This window comes from Cynara cardunculus (assembly GCF_001531365.2).
Source record: "Cynara cardunculus var. scolymus isolate 2C chromosome LG 15, CcrdV1, whole genome shotgun sequence".
Classification (NCBI taxonomy): Eukaryota; Viridiplantae; Streptophyta; class Magnoliopsida; order Asterales; family Asteraceae; genus Cynara; species Cynara cardunculus.
The window spans coordinates 169,995-194,610 of record NC_037542.1 but is presented as its reverse complement, the minus strand read 5'-3'; the positions used below and the strand labels follow the sequence as shown (position 1 = coordinate 194,610).

At 32.6% G+C, this 24,616-nt stretch overlaps 2 protein-coding genes across 2 annotated transcripts; one reads left to right on the top strand and one right to left on the bottom strand.

Annotated features, from left to right (window-relative positions):
* Window positions 1–7,372: 7,372 nt before the first annotated feature.
* LOC112528406 lies at window positions 7,373–8,332 on the bottom strand. Its single transcript, XM_025139425.1, has 2 exons — window positions 8,036–8,332; window positions 7,373–7,804 (listed from the first exon to the last, which is right to left on the bottom strand). Exons 1-2 carry the CDS (start codon window positions 8,298–8,300, stop codon window positions 7,548–7,550), a joined length of 522 nt encoding a protein of 173 aa, XP_024995193.1. The 5' UTR covers window positions 8,301–8,332; the 3' UTR covers window positions 7,373–7,547.
* Window positions 8,333–21,673: 13,341 nt separating this feature from the next.
* LOC112527476 (protein FAR1-RELATED SEQUENCE 5-like) lies at window positions 21,674–23,942 on the top strand. The gene is made up of 6 exons (XM_025138157.1): window positions 21,674–22,353; window positions 22,479–22,723; window positions 22,841–23,005; window positions 23,126–23,406; window positions 23,539–23,625; window positions 23,676–23,942. The coding sequence occupies exons 1-6, from the start codon at window positions 21,674–21,676 to the stop codon at window positions 23,940–23,942; spliced, it is 1,725 nt and encodes a 574-aa protein (XP_024993925.1).
* Window positions 23,943–24,616: the final 674 nt, after the last annotated feature.

The following is a 24,616-nucleotide window of genomic DNA, read 5'->3' as shown; positions in this document are numbered from 1 at the left end:
TATATATATTAAAATTTCACTAATTATATTTTATTTAACTTTTTAGAATTATTTAAATACTATTTGTTAATAATTCTATTAACAACTAATACATATTTATATAGACAATCTTCAAATTATTAATCAAAGTACTCATGCTACCGTGCAACGCACGGTTCCCGTACTAGTTTAATATATAAACGAACATAAACCAAAAGTTCACGAGCATAAATGAACAAAAATTCACGAACATAAATGAACGAACAAAACTTTTGTTCATGTTTGTTCGTTTAACTAAAAGAACAAAAAAATTTATTCATGTTTATTCGTTTATTAAATAAACGAACATAAATGAACTTCCCGTCGAACGGTTCACGAATGGTCCGCTGAACATTCGGTTCGTTTACAGTCGTAGACATAACAACAATGGGTAAATTTCTATATACGGATCTTTTCAATTTAAAGACTAATCAAAGAAAGTTGATTAGAAAAAATTTGAGCTAAAGTTTATTTAAAAATGATTATCATAAAGTGAAATTTGTATGTAACTGTCATTTTTTGAAAAAAATTGTTACTTTAATTTGTAAGACTGTTAATATAATATATAGTAAAAAAATTTATAGTTTGTCACTTTGTTGTATTCATTAATCAACCAATCGATCTATAGTCTTGGTACAAGTGTAATAGAGCCTCCAAGAGGATTAGAACGACGTTGCTCACACCTTACAAAAAAATGTGTCGTAACGCACCATAATGTGTTGTAACGCGCTATAACGCGTTAAAACACAAGCCAAGCCTTCGAGTGGAGCCATAGAGGTTAACGTGGCGGCGAACCCAAGCCTTGATGCCATAACAAGTTATTTAGAACTATGGAAAATACTTATACACTTTGATAGCATTGACTAAGGGTCCGTCTTAGACATTTTTCTTGGTAAGCATTTACTAATTTTGTTCCTGACATTTTACAGGGCCTAGATGGGATGTTGTAGGAACCCAGAATCCTCTAATGTTCTAATAATCATAGCTTAAGTCAATAGATGAACGGAAGCAATAACTATGATATTAGATGGTTAGCAGAAATGAACAAAACACAAATAAGATTAAAGTGTTAATATAAAGGATATTAATTTATCTTTTGTACCCATTTACAATTGGTCCAGTTGAGTTAGTCGTTGTGGAGATTTCAACATTCTTCATTAAGTCTTATTGCTCAGCTTCAGTGGTTCTCTTCACTTTAGTTGATTTACCAACTTTTGTGGATGTTTTCACTTTTGCTAGTTTTTCAGCTTTGGTGATTTTATTTACCCTAGCCGATTTCTCACTTTTGGTAGCAACATGACACTTGCTGGCTATGTGAGTAATTTCACCACAGTGATAACATTTTCTATAGCTGAAGGAAGTTTTAAGGCTAGAAACATGAGAGTTAGCAATGGATTTACCCTTGTCTAAGCATTTTGAACTCTTAAGAGTTTCCTTCAAAGTAGGTTTGAACTCAGATGTGGAGGATTACTAAATGAAAGAAGTTTAAAGAATGAAGGAGACAAAAGTTCCAAATTTTAACATGGATTTGTCACTGACATGGTCTTCTCGGTCTGAAGAGTATCCAAGACCACTTCTAACCTTGGCGGGTATCTGACGTTTATGTTCTCATTAGCCTTTTCAGCTTTGATTTAGCAATAGCTTGCTCACACTCAGTGATAGTTTTCTCTCATTCAATACCGACTGCTTGGTTTATAATGACCTGATCCTTAAGATGTTCTTTAATCTTAGTAAGTTCTTTAATTTTTGAATGACAGTTTTCAAATTGTTTTTGTAAATCAAGATTTAGCTTTTTAGCTTTGGATTTTCCATTCAGTGCTTTACAAAGAGCTATAGTCAGTGTATCCAACGCAGAGAGACAATCAGTAGCCGAGATAGAAAGACCATTCAGATTTAATACTTGAGTTGAGTTTGTAGAATCATTTAAGGATGTCTCAGATTGTTCATTTTGACTTCCTTGATATTTACCATAAAACAAAGATAGGTTGTGTCTTCCTCATCTAAAGATGATTCATCAGATTCATCAGCCTAATCATGTTCTTTAGCGATGAGTCCCTTGCCTATACACTGCTAGTTCTTCATCTTCTTGTACTTCTCCTTTAGTTTCAGATATTTATCGTCTTTTGGTTTGAAGGAGGATGAAGTGGAAGATGGCTTCATAGTTCTTTTAGAACTGCATTCAGTTGTAAAGTATCCTTTGCGTTTACAGTTATAGCATATCGCTGGAGCCTTATTAATCAGGGTTGATTTGAACTTGTCACCGATAGTTAGAGTAGAAGGTCTACGAAAGTTAGTTTTTATGGCAAATCTTTTAAATGAATTTGTAAGAAGATCCAGTGACTCATCAAATCTGAAAGATCAACGTCTGTTAAGTCCTTAGAGTTACTAAGTGATTATGAGAGAGGGATTAGTCACTGAAGGATTCACAAAGAGTAAACCTACAAGAGAGCTTTTTAACTCCTTTGAATCTCTTATAAGATACTTTTTCAGTTGGCGAGATAGCTCATGATTGAGCAAAATTCCTTATAGAGTGTTGAGAGAGAGAGAGGACATGTCTTTTGACATTTTGAGACACATGGTGTAACTGTCCCATGATTCTGGCAATCATTCTAAGAATTTTGTCAGTGTCTTAAAGTTGGAATATTCTCTTCCAACGGTCCTGAGGTCTATTAGTAGGCAGTTAAAGCGTTGATGTAATTTAAACAACAATTCAAGCTTTCCATAAATAAACTTTCATATTGTCTTACGAGGTTTATTTTTCTTTTTTCTTGTACCTCATTGGTACATTCATATTGAACACACTATGTGTCCCACATGGATTTGGAGGTTTTAAGCTTCATTACAGAATGATATACCTCACTAGGAAGAGACATGGCTATGATAGATCTAGTTTTAGTATCAAGAGCCATTTTCTTCTTGTCTTCATCACTCCATTGTTGAGGGAGCTTTGGAATCTGCCTTTCAGGTATGACAGCAGTGGTAGTAGTGGCAGGAACTGCTGAAGATATTGCAAATGGAACATATGGTCCATTTTCAACATAATAAGGGATCTCAGGATCCACACCTTATCGAAATAAAGACATTCGATTTTTCCAAAGACTAAATTTGTCCCTGCTAAGTCTGGGAGTTTGGCAAGAAAGCCATTATCGTGATAGTTTGTGTTTATGTTTTCCGAAGCCATTAAAAATGGTGAGTAGATTATCTTAAAGAAGAGATAATAAACACTACTCTGATACCACTTTTTGGTCCCAAACGGAGATACAAGAGTTTTAAAGGTAATAGTTTGTAGAAGGGGGATGGATGCATACAAACACACAATTTTCACTTTTTAAATTAATTTATTGATAAAATAAGATCAATAGAGAATTTACAGGTTACTGCGGAAGAAGATAAGGTCAAGATCTAATCTAAACAATCTAAGAAACACACAGATTGCATAAGGAGATAAGAACAAGAGAGAAGAGAGTTAGAAGGAGAAGAAGGTGCTTGTTGAGAAGAGGAGTTTTCTTAGCTATTTATACCAATTGCATTTAATGCAAGGCAGAGGATACAAGCCACGTTGCAAATTTATAGTGGAGAGCTTGTCCTTTGTCCTCAAATATGCAGACTTTTGGTCCCATATAAACATGTGTCCTTCTCAAAGTTGGTAAGAACGTTTGGAGACAATAAAGTAACTCCCTATCTGAACTTTTTTGATAACGTATAGGGTTGTCCTTTTTTTGCATGAGGATAAGACAAAAGCTAATCTTCCAGAGTAAGATTCATTTGATTGCTAACACTGAGTCATATCTAAAGATTCTTCAGTGTTCGCTAAGTTTTGGTCATATTTCACACTTCGATTTATACTTTCTTGTTATCACTAAATCCACTTCAGATCAGAAACTATTATGTCTCTGTCTTCAGCTATTTCTTCTACGTCGGTGAGGTTCCTTTGGTGTGAGTTTTGTCTTTGAGAAATACTTGTTTTTGAGAAGTTTACAATACATGTTCACTGATCACTGAACAGACTCAGAGATGATCACTGAAACTGAACAGAAGTAGAACAAACATATTTCACTAAGTATGGAGGGTCATCATCAAATCATTGAGAGAGTTCTGGAACAACGATCTCGTGTCTTGAGCAACTTCACATAAAAATAGATGCTCAGAAGAAGTTGGTCCACGCACTTGTTCATAAACCTTCTTCCCAAGATTCAAAACCGATCACCTTCACTCTTGAAGATCGAGAGAGAATGATAAATTGAAGAAAAGAAAAATCACATCAATCATATCTTTAGTGGCTCATCAACTCAACAGATAAGTTTCCATCTTTCTATGTTGTTGAGAGGGAGAAAATGTATATCTTCAACAATATATAAAGAGTGGTGGTCAAGAATTCCAATACAAAGGGGAAGAAAAACAAGAAAAACCGATCAAATCTGAGGGGGGAAACCAACATCCGAAGAATGACAAAGATAAAAAAACCAATGACTCTTGAAGAAGAACCTATGGAGCGAAGACAAAGAAAAGAAGAAACTAGAAGAAATCAATCATCAGATCATCTTCACTTTCGACCACCAAGGTTTGGCTGACTTTATGTAATGACTTACTTTATAGTACATTCGTTCTAACGATATGATGTGAATACATATCTTATGTCTAGTTAAATCTTATCACTATGTATTTACTTATTATGTTGTTTTGCAATCTGATCAAAAGAAAAGAAAAGAAAACAAAAATATGGAGGAAAACAAAAAATAGAAGAAAACAAAACAAAAAAAAAAGAAAAAACCATATAAAAGAAAAGAACATAAAGAATAAAAGGAAAAAGGAATCCAAAAATAGAACACTGAATTTATGAGTTTGGATTTTAATTTTTGCTTATGAGTTTTGGTGCCATTTTTTCTAAGTGTTTATATTAGGATTGTCTATTTGTATTATTAACAAATTGGGAGAGATTATTGGTCTCAACCATCGGATTTGATAGCAATATACATAGCATACGATCACACACATAGAAAGGAAAGTTCTAGTTTTCCTTGTATTACAAAAACCACATTCGATGAACTTCATTCATCGGATAATATCTCATCTTGGTATCATTCAAACCTGTTATTTTAGGTTTCAGATATATCAATCATCGGATCCTTGGCATAAGTTAAATGTTTAACCAAATTATCATCCGATTCTAAAAATTCGATTGGTTTTATTAGAAGAATGATATAACATAAAATGTTCTAAAGTATACCAAGTTATCTTTCATATGCGATGAAGCATCTTCATAAAGTTTCTATAGTTAGAAATCCGATATATATAGCTTGTATTTTAGATATAGAAAAAGATATAATTTTTTACATGTAAAAGTCTTAAAGCTATCTGTATTGATCCAAGAGCAAAATGTCTTCAACAAAATCGAAGACTAGTTGAAGTGGGGTCAAGACTGTCAACAAAGCAAATTGGTATGCCATCTAGCCAAAATAAGATCAATACAAATAAAGTCAACAAGTAGTGTGATATACTACTACTAGCAAGCCGAATCTTGAAGTACAAACTTGGCCAACCATTTTGGCTCACCAACTCTCTTACTCCCTTCTTGGTATGAGAACATGTATAACATGTCAGCCAAAGCAAGAAAAAAAGCACTATTAATTAGTGCCATACTTACTTTAATGTCCACTCGGTATATAGAAAGATGAGATAAGTTAACAAATTGTCTACACCAAATGCAAAGGTTGAAATGAATAGTAGGATGCATGGATCAGCTAACTAGAAGAAGACACACATTAACGTTGGAAAAATGCATTTAAGTAATGGTGGCTATAAAAGGTTATCGTTGTTATTCAATGCAACTCACCTGAAAGAAAATCCGTTTGAGTGTTTCTTAAACAAAATCGACATCATCCTCTGAAGAACTTCCTTAGTTCTTCGGATCTGAAAGAGTGCTTTCTCCACCCACTCTTTCAGTGTTAACAAATTTGTCACAGCCATATTATTTAGGATCACAGGTCTTAACTTCCAAGCTTCTGTAACAAATCTGTAACTCTTTGTTTTATATAAAATATAAAATCTAAAACTAAAAGTGAAAATCTACTATGTTTGTATTCAACCCCTTTTACAAAAACTTCTCGTGTAAGTTATCACTTCCAACTTCCAAGACCAACAATTTTCATTTAAGCATTATTTAAAAAATTGTAATTAGTTGACGTTTGTTCTTTTTTGAGAGTAAAGCTCGTATTTTGATATTGTATACCAAGATTTTGCAGTTTAACTTTCCTCCTATTTTTAGGGGTGTTACACCAAAAACAACCAAATATCTTAATAGACTATTTTATAGGACTTAGAATTTGTAGAACCAAACATATACGTGTCATATTTAAAAATATTGCATTAAGTTTATATGACACATTTGGACGTCTTAACAAGTTTTTTAGGAGACTTTTGAAATAAAATGTCCTATTTGGTTTTTTTTATTAGACCATATATATAAAATGTTCTACAAAAACAATTGTTCTATAAAAATATGTGTTTATAGTAATTTCTCAAAAGTGTTCTATAAAAAGCTACTAGAACATTTTATTTAAAAAATGTATAAAAAAACTATTGAAGACATTCAAAAACGTCGTATAAACTTATTGCAACATTTGTACATAGGTTATCAAATTGTTTGACTTCAAGTTTACCTACTACGGTACCAGAATGAACATGATCTCCGCCGAACATACGTAACGCTTTAGATTGTACACGAAAGTGGATACCATGTTTTAAAACAGTCTACTAGAATATTTAAATTTTATTTAATAGAAATTGTACATTTTATTAATTAATTCAATTAGAATTAGATGAGAATTACATGATTTATTTGATCATTTACATATAAATATGTAATCCACAAATGATCTTTGTTCAAGTACCTACTTGGAAAATATATGAAAAGGCAGTGATATTTTGGACATTTATAAGTTTTTGTTAAGCATTTGTATAAAATTATATGTTAATAAAATGATATATTTACTTCATATGAAATCAAATAAATACTTTCATTTCAACTAAGGGTCCATTTACCTAAATGTTTATCCGGTAAGCGCTTACCATTAGAAGTCAACACTGCAATTTATTTTACCGGATAAGATTGTAGTACATCAAAATGGTATTGTATACAACAATTTACCCGGTAAGCGCTTACCCGGGTACGAGTCGTCACCATCACTTACCGAGTAAGACTCTTCATCTTTTTCATTGCTCTTACCGGGTAAGATTTTTGACGATTGTCATGTTCATCCAGTAAGAAAAATTACCCAGTAAGTACTTATCGAGTAAGCATTTAGTGAACGGCCCCTAAGACATATATCAAATTGGATGTTGTAATATTATTGATCATGTTGTACAAGTACACAAAGAAAAATATAATTCAAATAACAAAATCACCTTATTTGTATATTGTGACATCAAGACTCGATTATTTTGCCTACGTACGAAACATTGAACTTGAAACAAAACAGATGTAGAACATGAAGTAAGTATAGCATCAAAATATACTGTCAATGAGATCTTTAGTACCAACGGAACATCGGCATTGCAAAAAATTTCATCCCAGATTTACAATGGAAACCTTTGCTTTCACCACAAGCAAAGTAGTATGGCTTCCACTTATTAAGCACAAACTCAAACCCCTCGCCTCCACCCTGTGTCGTTTTTATCACTTGTTTCGCCCATCTCAGATCGCACCTTATAAAGCTCCATAGGTTTGGTAACAAGTAGACACTGTGCGGATGCGTATTATTAATACTTGGAGGATCAAACTTGAACACTGCAATACCATTTGTTTCAATGTTAAATCATGATTATTCCATAAGTAAATATCATTCATAATTATATATACGGACATATAGTAAACAGAGATGCGTCTTATTCCATATTATTTTACATGGTTTTTGTTCATTACCAGTAAATAAGGTCAGCATCGGTGCAAAACCTAACTGCTATACGTTAAATAAAAAAGAAAGGATGAAGTTTCTACATGCATTAGAAAGATACATACCAAGAGTGTCATTAAAGAAGAATGGGGCGTTTTTCATAGCCCATTCAGTGTAGTTAAAGCCAAAGCGCCAATTATCAGATCCACCGACGACGATTCTCCTAGAACTCTGAGTAGGATTCGAATGTCTGGGTGGCCAGTTCGTATAATTAAAACCAAAATTCCAATTTTGGGCACCCTTTTGAAAATCCCTATTGCTCATTCCCATACCCAACATTGAAGCAATTAAGACTAGTGAAAGGAGCAATTGAAGATGATTCAATGCCATTTGATTGAACGAATATGAAGAAATGAAATTTGTATTTGGTTTGTGATTTGTGAAGTTGAGACAAACAGGGTTTATATAGGGTACTTAAAGTAACTACCCATTTTTTCCAATTGTTAGTGAAATTACTTAAATACCCTTCTAACAATAAACATAATACTATATTTTTTTTTGAATTTAACCCTGATTATATGACCAATTATATATACCATTTTTTATTTTGTCAGAAAAAATTCTCTTAGGACCTATTTTAACAAACGAATTAATTAAGTCCAAATTTTGAAAAGATGAATAAACAGGTTTATATAAAAAAAAATACTGTAAATATTTCGAAAGAGGCTATACTGACTAAAAAAACTGTATCTTTACAAAATTCATACCAATCTACTGAATTATTTGAATTTTTATGTAAAAGATTTATAGACGGAGTTAACCCATTTCGATAATATATCCATATGATGATGAATAGATAAGTAATAATGACTTAAAAATTGATGAAAATGGGAGTAAAAATTGTAATTTTTATGGAATGGAATACAAAAATAATAAAGAAATGGGATTGGGCCTAATTTTTGGTAATTGGTGGGTTGGTATCATAAGGTTGAAATATTGTTCACTTTGAAAGATTCTTCCTTTCAAAGTCTCCCACTTTTTTATTCTGATCTTATTTTAAAATTAAAAGAAAACGATTATTGTTTATTTGGGTTCTAATGATTTTATTTTTATTATTTAATTTGTTCGATTAATTCATCGACATTAAGGGATCGTTTACTTAATCACTTATTTGGTAAGTACTTAACAGTAAACTTTAACTCTATCGCTTACTAATCGGGTAAGAATTTAGTGTACCAAAACGACATTGCATGTAACAATTTACCTGATAAACGTTAGCTGTGGTAAGAGTCGTCGTCATCACTTACCCAGTAAGACTTGCGGTCCGTGCCTTCACTCTTACCAGGTAAGATTCTTGGTCCTTGTCATATTTATCCGATAAGGGAATATGACTTGTAAGCACTTACTCGAGTAAACATTTGGTAGATGACCCTAACACTTTTATTTTTGTGTTTTTTTTAATGTAATCTTTTATGATATAAATAACTAACTTTTTCGTTTTCGATGGAAAATTTTGTGAACTATATTTTTAAATTAAAAAAATCATTAAACTTTCTTATTTTGAATGATTAAATTTTTGAATTATTTTTTAATAAAAAAACCATTAAATTTTTTTCATTTTGAATGATTAAGTCACTGAACACTTTTTTTTTAAATAAAATAAACCATCGAACTTCTTAGAAATTGGTTATTTACAAAATTTTAACCCAAAACAAAGCCATTTGTAACCGAATAGGAAGGTTTCAAAGTAAACCAAAATCAATTTTACCATTCCTAAACCTTACGACATTCAAACCCCAAACATCGTATCACTCCTCCTCTCCCGATCGTTGTCTATTCTCCATATCGCCTATCATGTTGTTTTCCCCTGCCATCGATGATAGATAAAAACAGATTGAAGTGAGGGAGATCGATAATGGGGGCCAACCGTGTAATAGGGGATACGTAGAATAGAGAACGACGGGGCGACGAGAAATGGCGAGGTGAGTGATAACGATGTTTGCATGGGGTTTGAATGACATACGGTTTGGAAACGTTAAAACTAATTTAGATTTCCTTTAGTTAATTAAAATCTTTTTGGTCGGCTACAAGTAGTTTTTTTGAATTAAAATGATGTAAGTAACCAAATTTTAAAAGTTTGATAGTTTTTATTTTATTGGAAAAAACGTTCAGAAACTTAATAAATCAAAATAAGAAAGTTTAATGGTTTTTTAATTTAAGCAAATAGTTCAAAACTTAGTTATTTAAAATGGTTATTCTGAATTTTCTCCTGTAAACAAAATTATAACTTTTATCAACATACTAAATATATATATATATATATATATATATATATATATATGCGCCTAATCAAATGAGAACTAATTAGTTTGTAGTAATTGTGAAGTCCAATATGAATCAATCATTTTATTATATTAATTGTATTACCTTAATTAAGAAAAAGGTATATTAGTAATTCCTTAAAGGTTATCAATCAAAGAGATTGATATTGTTTTCTAATTAATCAAACAAATTATGGAAGTTTCTTTTTATGAAGTTACAATTAAGAAAATAAATATATAATTTCTTACTATTAAAAGTTATTAGGTATTGCAGTGGTAACATAGTGGTATCACAGTTGTATTCATCAACCAGATTTGATATCATAGTGTTGTATCACAGTATATTTTTGTCATTATACGAAGTGTATCATAATATATTTTTGTTGTTTTACGAAGTGTAACACAATATATCAGGTAATGTTTTCTTTACCAAGTGTATCACACAGTGTTTTTTTGTTATTTTATGAAGCGTATCACAGTGTGCATCATGTGTTGATATGATGTTAGTTGGAAATAGCTGAGAGGAGAGAGGAGAAATCTAGAATGACTAAAATACCCTTAGTTAATATTTTAAGTTAAAGTTACCAAAATTATTAATTTCGTAATTTAACATTTGATTTGTGGTTGATATTGGATCTCACGGTTACCACAAACTAATCAGTTATTTCTTGAATGAGCTCATATATATATAGGGGAGCGATCAAATGCAAACCACTCAATTTGTACAAACCATGCAAACCGCATTCAACCAATCATAATTTTTCATTTTGTTCATATTTTTGTAATTATGGGAGGTTGATTAATCATTTTTATTGTGGAGGGTGTTAATCATAGATATTATCATCTTCATTATTTTAATTTTAGAGAAATACATGAAACAGTTTCATTAATGTTAGAGAAATACATGAAACAGATTCATTAAGTATTATATGAAACAATTTCACAACTATATATGAAACAACTTCATCAAAAAAAGTATTATATGAAACAATTTCACAAGATTAAACAATTTAATGGAAAAATTTCATAAGATTAAACAATGAAATCGACAGATGAAGGTGGTTTGCACGGTTTACACAAATGAGGGCGGTTTTCATATGATCACTTCTCTCTCTCTCTCTCTCTCTCTCTCTCTCTCTATATATATATATATATATAGGAGCATTCAAATAAAAACCGGTCTCATTTGTGTAAACCGTGTAAACCAATCTCATCCATCCATTTTCTTGATCAATGACCAAAATTAATTTACTTTATTTTAGAAAATTAAATAAATATATATATTAAAAATTTATTTTATTTCAATAGTAAAGGCATAAAAGGTAAATAAAATTTAATATTTGGTAACATTCTACTCGATCTTTCATTAATTTTTTTCATGCAAAATTATTTTCTTCTAAGATTAGTTTACTTTCATGAATCTTTTTTCATGAACAATTATTTTCTTCCTTTCGTTCCTGGTTTGATGCATTAATTCCTTTAAGCCTTGCAATCTTAAAGATTCTAAAGCATATTACAATCTTCAAGATTCTGAAGCAGTTTCTTCATGTACCCGTTTCATCATTCAATTATTTCATAACGAACCAAATACATTATGCAACCGTTTCACTAGTCATGCTCATGAACGCCATGAACCAGTTTCACTTACATGAAACCTATTTCATGTACAGTAATTTTCTTATCTCACCATTGATTTGATGGATTCATTCATTTAAGTCTTACAATCTTCAAGATTCTGGAGCAGGTTACAATCTTCAAGATTCTGGAGCAGGTTACAATCTTCAAGTTTCATCATGCACTTAATTCATGACGCATCAAATACAAAATGCACAGGTTTCATTTTCCTCTTCACCAACTAAATGGATCAACTACACAATCAATGCAACGGGTTCACCATGAAAATGTTTCGGTTTACATAATTTATTTGCAACATGAACCAGTTTCACGTTCATGAAWCYTGTTTCATTTCTGGATTTTTTTTTGTTCATCTACAATTTGATGATTTCATTATACACTTTAATTGTTTGATTTTTAAAGATTACAATATATGAAATTCAAATTTTTAATATTATAATATAATTAAATATTTAAATGTTACCATTTATACAATTTCCTTTATTACGTTTCCTAAATTAAGATTTATTAATAACTTTCATATTTAATAGAAAATATTGTAAATGACTGAAATACCCTTATTGMTTAATTTTAATTAGAAAAAAATGAAATTTTCCTATTGATCGAAATTGGTTTACACGGTTTCTTAGAAATACACGGTTTTCATTTAAACATGTATATAAATATATATATTTACATATAATATTTGGTACTTAATTTCTCTAAGAAAATTCAATATGTAACTTAGATATTTTCATAGAAAGAACATGATTATAAAAATAAAAAAATAAAATAAAATGATTTTATTTTCAAGAGATAATTTTTTAATTAATTAGATCATAACCACAAATATTGTTTCAATCGTCCGATTAATTGTCAACCCTCATCATGTACATGTGTTGGAATTTTTTAATGGTAAAATAAAGAGGTGAATTGAAGATGATGGGATCCATGACATCATGTGTTGGTGTCCAATACTTGCTAAGGTTTCATAAACACAAATACTCAATCCGGATCTAATCAAATCACATCAAACCCATTATATTTGGTTTGGTTTGGTTTTTGGTTCAATCATTTAAATCAACCAATCTTATTATATTTTGTCACATATAAGATGTATATATCATACTTTCCAACCAAACCCTCCTCCATATGAGTTTGTTTCTTTTGGTTTTGGCTTCAATAATTTCAGTTCGAAACTAAAACAGTGGAAATGTTTTCTTCAAACATTAAATGATACTATGGTTTGTTTATATTTTTCAAATTAAAACTAACTTGAATACATATTCAAGTCACAATTTGGTTTGTGATGAAACCAATATATCTAGATGGGTTCGGTTTTCAGTTCCATAATTTTTTAATTTTTTCGGATTTGATTCCGTTCCAGTTCTATCCAAAGGTGGGAAGACCCTTCGTAAATATGTCAACATACTAAGAATTGGAAGGGACATGGAGAACTCGAACAAGACCCACGGCAACTTTGTCCCGGACCAAGTGAATGTTAATCTCTATGTGTTGTTGTACCGGATTGGTTGACATATAAACTGCACTGACGTTGTCACAACATACTATAGTGGCCTTGGTCATCGGACAATGAAGTTCTCGAAGGAGGTTCCGAAGCCAACTAGTTTATGCTACAACATTTGCAACTCCACGATACTCAGCTTCCGAGTTGGATCACAATATAATAACCTGATGTTTTGAGGACCATGAAACAAAATTGTCCCCCATAAATACACAATAACCTGATGTGGATCTCTATATGGTTGGGCATCACCCCAGTCGGCGTTTAAGTAAGTAATAAGAGGGAGATGCGTGAAGTTGAAGACTATGGCTGATAGTACCTCGAATGTACCGGAGAACCTGTTTGAGAGCATGGAGGTGTGTCTCTCTGGGGTCTTGCATGTACAGGCACAACTGATGGACAACAAAAGCAATGTCTGGCCTGGTGAATGTCAAGTACTGGAGTGCTCCGGCTACAGGTGGACCGATGTTGCCTAGCTTTGATGTCGTCTAGCTTTTGAATTGGTCCTGCTAGAGTTCGAGAAGGATTACAGTTGAGCATGTTTTCCTGCTCAAGTATCTCAACTACATATTTCCGCTGTGAAAGAAATAGACCAATTGAAGATCGAACAACAAAAATGCCTAGAAAGTAGTTTAGGCACCCAGATCTCTCATGGAAAACTCATGGCTAAGCTGAGAAATGATCTGTTGAAGGAACTCAGAGAAGGAAGTCGTGAGGATGATGTCGTCAACATATAAAAGTAGGTATGCGGTGGCATGTTGCGCGTGATATATGAATAAAGATGAGTCTGAGCTGAAATCCTATCTGAAGAGCATATCAGGCTAATTTGTGGTACCAAGCCCAAGGGGCCTGCTTAAGGTCGTATAAAGATCGTTGTAGGTGACATACATGGTCGGGAAACTGAGAATCTCAAATCCTCGGTGGCCGGTGCATATAAATAGTCTCCTGAAGATGCCCATGAAAAAAATGCATTTTTCACGTCCAGTTGGTAAATGGTCCAGTGTCAGGAGACTGATAAGCTGAGAAAAGTGCGTATAGTAGCCAGTTTAACAACCCGACTAAATGTCTCGTCACAATCGATATTAGCTGCTGACTGCGACTGTTGGCCACAAGACGGGCCTTATATTGAGCAAGAGAACCACCCGCATGATGTTTGTGACAAAAAATCCATATAGATCGGACCACATTGACCCCTGGGTTGCATCTCATGCACCATTATCTCACAATGGTCTCTTATTCATATAGGTGTAATGATAGTATATATCCTAAAGGCTTGCTTTTGTTTTACGTAATATATATATATATATATATATATATTGACAAGCCACTACTTGTAAGTCCTATTCCATAGCTGTTAAAACAAGTTAGCAAGAATCTGATTCCATAGGATAAAATCGGATGGAATAAGATATAACAATTGCATGCTTTATTTAATTATTTATTCTCCTTATTCAGATATATACATTTTATGTGTGCGACCCATTTCGGAATTTATCACGTTGGCAGTAATTATATATTTTATTTATAATTATATAAATAAAGAGCGACATCTAGCAATACATCTTCGTCACTCAAATGATAAAGTTTGGTGATTCAACTAATCAAAAAATTGTGTGATCATTATCAATGTACAAATTTATGCCTCTTAGTTCAGAATCCAGATCAAACACGAGGTATGGATGTGTCATCCTCGTTATGTCTGATATTTAGTTTATTGATTATGGAATATACTGATAAGACAGATATCAATATCACATACTGATCATCAGTATCCTATACTAATCATCTGAGCATGCATGCACTTCCTTAGTACTACTATTCAATCGAGGGGCCTAGAGATATCACTCTCGTTATATAAGAGAAATAAATAATATCTTGATCCATGCTAGTACTACTAAGTGATACGCGAAATACCCAACAATCATTTTGTCACCCAGTTCTGGAATGATTAGAATCAATTATCAAAGTACATCATTCACACAGAGCAAACTCCATGATCTCTAGTCAAGTGACTATATGTACAATGATCACAAGAGAATTATCTGTGACACTCATATGATATCCAATGAAACATTCTCCTAGTGAGTTACGTCCGGTACACAATATCTCATCTTTTACCCATATATGGAGTCTATATCTCCATATGAAACCCTGCATATACTAGTCGTACCCGAATTAATACTTGACTAGGGACATTTTAGAATACATTATTCTAAGGTTATTATTATGTTTAAATATAACATAGAATAATACATAAACATCATGCATTTATTACTAAATATTATGACACAATGTCCAAATTGAATCATCCAATGATTGGCTTTTAGGCATACACACTGACAGCTTGAACAGAGAATCAACTAACAAAAGAATGTAACAAAATAAATTCCATATCAAAAAAGATCTAAAGGGAATAACATAGTGAACAAATAATCTCAATTAATGAATCATTAACAATAAAAGATCAAGTTTAAAAACTCACGAAATCCTCAAAAGAACCTCGACATGATTGTACCGGCGAGATACATTTATATATTGTGATGATGGGGCTTAGTGAAAGGCATCCTTTGAAGCTTAGGTATCTGAGGAAAATGAACCCAGAATGAAAAACATAAAGCGATGAAAGGAGTGCTTAACAAAGAGAATGGGGGTGATGAAGCTAATAAAGCTTTCTTAGCAAGGGCAGGTACTTGTACCGATTCAACATCTATAAGCCTTCTTGCCAAAGAAAATCACAAATAGGAGTTAAAAAAATAGTGGCAAACAAGTAATAAATGCAATATTCAAAAACTGCAAACTATTGAAACATGTATTCATCATACTCAGAACAAACAAACGCTAATTAAAGCCTTATCGTATGTTCTAGGCTTCATATTGTAGACGTCGATTGTGACACCCCCAAACACCACGTTTTCATATAACACATATTTCATTACAAGAAATACAGTTTACACCACATTGGTCCTACTAGTACAAAGATTCTTATATGTACAAAATCTATATATGAAAAAAAATTCCAGAATAAAAATCCATGTACTAACACATGTACAACAACATGTATCTTTAAAATAAGCAATCATCATGTTGGACTTCAAAAGCAGATATCACATAAGGAAAATAATTACATTTTCCCCTTCCCCTTAATATCCCTTGACCTTACAGTTCCTGCATTGCACATTTTTGAAACACAAAATGAGGATTAGACCAGAAGGTCTAGTGAGTAAATCCCTTCTTACATATGCAGGGTGATGAACACCAAAATCTCATAAAATAACTTTTTACACAAAAATACTTACATTTTAGCAAATAATGCAATTTCAACAAGATGATCAAAATGAGATCAACAGTTAACTTCATTCCATGATTCAAATGCACTTTTCTAAAACCCAAAGCTCAAAAATAAAACTCTCAACTTAACGGGCCGAGCCCCTCTGGCTCAACAGATCAGAGCCCCTCTGGTTCAACGGACCAGAGCCCTTTTGCCTTACCAACCAGAGCCTCTGTATCTAAATGAGTAATGACCAACCACAGGTCCTCTGGACCAAATAAAAACCTTTGGTCCAGAAGAGCATAACATATTTTTTAAAACGACGATTGCATAAGAATAAGAGCTCCTCTGACTCTTAAACTTTATTTATAAATATTTTGAAGAAAAAATAATTTTAAAGAATAAAACACATAACTTAAAATACAAAACTTCTGTATGAGACATACAAATTCTTTAATTTATAAGAATCCCCAAAGTATTAAAACCTCCTTTTTACATAACCAAAGGTCCTCTGGTCCTTGCTCAAAGACCAACCAGAGCCCCTCTGTATGTATTGAAATATTGATAAAACTTAGGCAATAAATGTCTCTGATGACAAACCATTTTTCCTTTCTCAATAACATCTAAATTATTATTTATAAAAAAACAATATCTCTAATTCATTAAGTCACCAAGAAATGATGATTAAGAGTCATTATATCCAATTGGTGATAATAATAAGAGCTATAATAATATCCACATATGACAATGCCTCCCTTATTCTATGGTACACATCTCCTTAATATGCCACCCTTATTCCTTCATTAAAGCAAGGTTACTTGTCAGAACAGATGTAAGTCATCATGTCTGGAAGTACCCATCACCCAGTTCCAAGCCAAAATAGACAAATGTCACCACGTCTGGGGGAACTACCTCTTAAAATAAGTTTCATACCAAAACAGACTTACGTCATCACGCTTGGTAGAAATGTTTTCCCAAAATCTAGTTTCATAGCAAAACAGACTTACGTCACCACGCTTGGTAGGAACATTTCCCAAAATACAGTTTCATACCAAAACAGACTTACGTCACCATGCTTGGTAGAAACTTTTTCCAAAATATAGTTTCGTACCAAAACAAACTTATGTCACCACGCTTGGTAGAAACATTTCCTAAAATACAGTTCATACCAAAACAGACTTACGTCACCACGCTTGGTAGAAACATTTCCCAAAATACAGTTTCATACCAAAACATACTTACGTCAGCACGCTTGGTAAAAACATTATCTTTTCACTTTAAAAGATATAAAATACCCCTTTTCAGAATAAAAAATTTAACACCCAAAGTAATTGTTAAATTGTGAAAAGTCCCAATACATTCAACATTTAAAAAACCTTGTACGGATAATGTATATCCGGACAAGCTTATCCGGCCAACACATGACCTGACAACTTGGCCGGACTCCCTATCCGGACAACTTCAAATAATAACACATAACCCCCAGTCCGGACAATACTATGTCCGAGCATCCTCAACCAAAACTGCATAAGGGCTATTCCGCACATCACTATGTCCGGATACAAATCAATCCGGTCACAAAGGTGAACAACATAATCAAGTCACACTATTAATCCGGACAACACTATATCCGTTACAAATTCTTCACTCTTCAATCTGGTCAACCCTATGACCGGACTTGCACTAATACAGTCATTGTTATGGCCGGACTTTATCCTAATCCGAACAATACTATGGCCGGATACAAGCTTCAAAATCATCTAACACCCTTATCTGGTCAAAAAGGTGACCAGATACTCTCAATTCGGTTAACTAAATTTCTCAAGAACAATCAAAATTCAATATACCAACAATAAAATTTAATGCGTAAGATGTTTTTAAAAATTACTCACCTTATGCAAAATTTGAAGATGAAGGTAAGACCAAATCAGTTCTCCGGATTAAGCAAACAAAACCACAACTCTCTCTCAAAATTTCCCAAAAGTGGCAAGAAACCTTGCTTCATACCCACCCCCTTCTATTTATACTTTCCATTTATGGAAAGTCAGCTACCCAAACTTACACCCACATACATACATACATACATACTACATGCATACATAATTCATGCAGACATATTATATCCCTACATATAATCACATACACTCCTATGTGTATTTCCTTAAAATTATGCATATTTATATACTTAACATATAAACATATGCATCCACTTATTAGAAATCATGCATATATTCCATGCATGAAAATACACATACTCACATATTAAACTCACATGAGCATGTATCCATATAAACAATTAATCACATAATAAATAACTCGGGTGATAACCAGGATCCGGTTATCACATCGATCATCAATTGTTGAAGATGATTCAAGTACCACCTAGGGTTGAAGATGAATAATATGATTTGCACAAAGCAAAAGTTTAGAGATGAAAATTCATTCAAATTCACTAAAATCCCCCTTTTCAATTTCACACAGAGTCCTAGTATATATGTTCCATTTTCTACAATCTTATGGAGCAATTGTAGACATAATAAAAAAAATGTCATCACTAATTTGAACAAGATCCGCACACCACATGGTAGTTTCAAATATGAAGACCAACATTGCACCCATAATGGTTTAAGAATATGATCGAAATTGGAACATATACATACAACTCTGAAAGATAATAGATATAGAACCTCGATTGTGTACTTCTTGAAATCGAGAGTTGTTATTAGAAATCGAGGTGTTTCCCTTTTCCTTGAATTTGAAATCAAATAGAGTTGATGCTCTGCTTTCAAGATGAGTCTTTGAGCCAAGAATAAAGCCTTGGAAGTCCATAAAGCCTGAAAAGTCACCTTGCGAATATAAAGACAACTACTTCTTCTATTTGAATTTAAAATTAAAACAAGAAGATAAGAAAAGAAGCACCAATTGTTCTTGTTGGCTACAAAGATGCACTGACATGTTGTACATCGTACATGTTAATATATAATTAAGAAATTTTAATTTTTGTACATAAATAAATGGTACTCCATGCATCAAAATTTATTTTTAAGAGTCTGATCTAAAATCATTATAATGTAGTGTATGTAAATATATATATATATATATATATATATATAGGTTGGTTATTATACAACCCTTGACATTTGTACAACCAATACAACTCAATTTCAACTGTCCATTTCATTTGATTAATATGTGATTTCATAGAAGTTTTTATTGTTTCATAATATAAAGTATCAATCATAATTAATGAACCATATTCATCTTCCATAAATATTCAAATCATAATAAATGAACTCTCATCATTTCCATAAATATCTCAATATATTGGGCTGCATTGGTTGTACAAATGTGATAAGTTGTATTTGAAACAAACTCTCTCTCTCTCTCTCTCTCTCTCTCTTTCTCTCTCTCTTTATATATATATATATATATATATATATATATATATATATAGGTGGAGGTTCAAACGAGAACCCTTGTGATTTACGAGAACGCGAGGACAACCCAATAACCTCAAACTTTTTTAATTAATAAATTAACTTTTATTATATATAAATAATTTAATAAGGGCAGTAATGTAATTAAGTAATTTTTATAATTTTTATTTTATTTTAATTAACCATGTTTATCCTTTCATGTTTCCACGTTTGTTAGTTTTCTTCTTCTCCTTCGTTCATGCTTATTCTCCTTCTCGTTCATGCTTATTCTCCTTTTCGTTCATGCTTCATCTCGTTCATCATAATATGCAGATAATCGATGGGTTAACATCTTTTCTTCATATTAGTAGTGTTCATATTTTTGTCTATCTAAAATGGACAACTTGAATGTTGTTGGTAAGGAAGTTTGTTCAGGATCAAGTTATTCGAACGACGATTCCGGGGGCTTTTCTCAAGATTGTTTTCTTGGAGACAACATTTTTGAAAGCAGCTCTAATAACGACGAGGAAGGTACAATGTGATAACATTAAAATATGTCATCAATTTTCATGAATGGGTTTTTGGGGTTTTTATCACATGTGATAAAAAGTAGACGGACTTGTGAATGTAAACATTTTTTGTCCGTTTATTGTTATTGGTATATGTTGATTTGAGTTTAATGTTATTCTACTTTTGTAATTGAAAATTTTGATGTTTATCACATGTGATAAGCATCCCATATTTTTAGTCCGCTCATAGATTCATTGTACTTTTTAAATTGAAAAGTTTGATGTTTTATCACATGTGATAAACCGGATGTGTATATGTATGTGGATATTGTTTGATTCGTTTTCCATTAAATTAAATTATATAAATGATGCAGCAACAACTGCTTTTGACACCCAAAATCTTGATGCCATCGACTTGCTAGTGATCACAGGAGCTGTGATAATGGTGTGATAGATGTGATAATGGTGTGATAAGTATGATTGATATATATTATTTGATCAATAGCAAGTTAGTTGCAAGCAAATCTCAACTCAAACTACTTGTGAATCTCTTAAATTGGTGTGTAGCTAGTGATGAAAAGTCGGTTTCACATGATAGGAAAATGCAAATGCAAATGTAGAATTTTGCAGTCTAATAGACATATGATTGATGCTAGTAAATAATGTAAATCAGCAAGTGAAAAATGACAGCTTTATTGTAATCAAGATGGTTAATTTCACCTTCAACTTGTAACACCAAATCAATGATTATAATTGTGATATCTATGTAAGTGAGAATTTTGGATGTTTATCACATATGATAAACATCCCATAGCTACAATTGTATGTTACTGTAATGTGCCTTGATGAGGTTGATTTTGTTTTGAATTTAATTTAATATTAATTGTGTTTTGTTTTATTATGACATATGAGACATTGTTAATTTGGTTTATATGTATATTGTTTTCTTTATTTATAACATACTGGTAATTGTTTCACAGATCATTTCGTGTTTCCAGCTCAAGGAGTGATTGGAAGTCCTTGCGGTGATGGAGTTCGTATCCATCTGTTCCAAGTGAATTTCAACCGATTGTTGGATCAATCTTTGCATCTTTGGAGGATGGAATTGAAATGTATCGAAGGTATGCCGATATTGTCGGGTTTGATATTCGACTATCAACCCAGAAGACAAGGAAGGGTGGTATAGTCAAACTAAAATATGTTGTTCGTCATAAGCATGGAAAACCAAAAAAGAGGTTGGTTGACTCTGTTGAAGTGGATGGACATCGTAGACAAGTACAAAATACAAACTTTAAAGTCACAGATTGTAAAGCATCTGTTAGGTTTAAATATATAGAGGGGTCTCAATCATCATATAGATTATACTATTTTTGTCCCAACCATAACCATGATTTGATTGATGATGCTGATAGAATTTTATCACGTAAGAGTAGGCAACTCAGCTATGATGACAAAGTTATGGTTCACTGGTCGGCGAGGTCAAATATTGGGCCTGCAAGATCCCACAAGTTGCAGGTTTGTTTGAAAGGTGGATATGATGAAGTTGGTTCTAGTGTTGTTGATTATAAGAATTTCAAGAGGGGTCTCAATAACTACATTGGTGATGGAGATGTACAAATGGTGGTAAACATGTTGAACGACAGAAGACAATATGGGACAAACTTTGCATTTGAGTATAAAATTGACAATGGTCGTTTGGTATCAATGTTTTGGGCTAACGAGCTGACAAGGTCGAACTACGCAGAGTTCAGTGATGTTATGTCATTTGATGCGACATATCGTTTCAACAAGTAAGTTAATTTAATGTTATCGTAATTTGGATTTATTAATTTTTATGGTTTCGGCTTATTTTTTATTTTTTATCGTCGTAGGTATAACATGGTTTTTGTACCATTCACCGGTATTGATAACCTAGGAGATCAGTTGTTTTTGGGTCAGGATTGATCACTGAAGAAACTATCCAAGCATATACCTGGTTGTTGGAGTCATTCTTGAAGGTTCATGGTCGTCAACCGACCCTTGTTTTGACTGATCAAGATGCTTCCATTAAGGAAGCAATCCCTGTTGTGTTTTCTGATGCTAGACATCGCCTATGTATGTGGCATATCATGAAGAAGCTACCTGCCAAGGTATTGAATGTTTTAGCACATGTGATTGAAAGTAGTATTATATTTAGTGTTATCGGTGATAATCATGTGATAAAAATGTGACTGCAGTAGTGTATCATATGTGATTTGCAAATTTGATTTGCTTATAGCGATGTTATGATGCAAGTAGGTTCTGATATCATTTTGAATACAAACTTCAAAAAACGGTTATTGAAATTAGTATGGAGTGTACACCTTGAACCTGATGAATTTGAGGTTAAAAGGGCGTCTTTGTTGAATGAGTTTGACCTTAATACTCACCCATGGCTTGAGGACGTATTTGAAATGCGAACCAGTTGGGTTCCTTCCTACTTTAGGGAGATACCTTTATGTTGTTTAATGAAAACCACCTCCAGATCTGAGAGCACCAACTCGTTTTTTTGAAAATTTGGTAAGCATTCTAATATTTTGTTAGAGTTCATTTTGTCTCATGATACTGCGATAGACAAACAGAGGAATAGGCAGCGCAATGAAGATCATAAGACGAATACCACCACACCGACCTTCAAGACAAATACGTTGATCGAGTATCATGCGGCAAAAGTGTATACTCGTGCTATTTTCTTCAAGGTCCAAAAGGAGATCTTCAAGGGTTATAGATGTAGTTCCCAATGGCAAGTTAATTCTGAAATGGGTTTCACAGTTTATACAATAAGGGAGAGGAAAAAACATTGTTCCACTAAGCTTGAGTTTAAGGTACGTTATCAATATTATTGATTATTTGTTTAACTTTATCACATGTGATATGCTAGTTTATTAATAAATATCACATGTGTTATTTTAGTGTATCGTTATAATCTTGTATCACTAATTTATGTTGTATGTTAGGTTGCTCAATCGCATTCAGATGACTCAATATATTGTGATTGCCGCCATTTTGAGTACTACGGAACCTTATGTCGGCATGTGTTCACTGTCTTGTTCAACCTTGATTTCGATGAAATTCCGCAACAATGTATTCTTAGGCGTTGGATGAGGGGGTTATTCCTGTTGACGTGTTGCGTAGTCGACATATATCAATTGGAAGCGATAGTCGTGTGGACAAATTATCCAATGACGTGTATCTTGAGGTTGGTCAATGTTTAATGAATTTTAAAGGTGACGAGGATAAGATAACTGCTTTTCTTGACAATATCCGTTCGTGGAAGTCAAATATGCTAAGCGGTGTATATGAGAAACTTGATTTTACCAACAAAGATGATGTGATTCAGTCGTTGGTAGGTGTTCCTTGACCGGAGAAAATTGATATTCTTCCTCCTCAAGGCATCCGTAACAAAGGTTGTGGCACTAGTAAGCATTTGATTGAGGCGGGAGAGAGAGCCATAACAAAAAGCAAACGGCCGAAAAGACTATGTCGAGGATGCAAGGAATTTGTCAATCATGATATAAGAAACTGCCCTGTGAGGAAAGTCTCTTCCAATTAACGTTTTTCCATCTCTTAATGAATTATGTTTTGTTTTTTAATGAATTTGACAATATTGGATCATATTATTTTATTTAGTTCTTTCGAATGTGGATGTGAATGATGGTTAGTTTAAAATGATGATCAATCACTGTTACATGGTGTTTTTTTTAAATATAATGCTTTTATATCAAACTTTGGTGGTACTTCAATTTTGGGGTATCACATGTGATAACCTTGTGTATCACGTTTCATATATGCTGCAATCTGTTTTTTTTTTGTTATATGACATATCTAATAATAAAACATTTTTGTACTTGATAATTATATATGTTTTTGGGTTTTTGGAATCTGCTCAATTTATGGATCTTATGTACGTGATATATTCGTTTATATTGAGCTTATGTACGTGATATATTCGTTTATGTCCTGTGATATTTTTGAACGTATCACAGTTAAATCTTAAATTATGTTATTGTTGTGTGATTAGAAAAATAACCCTGT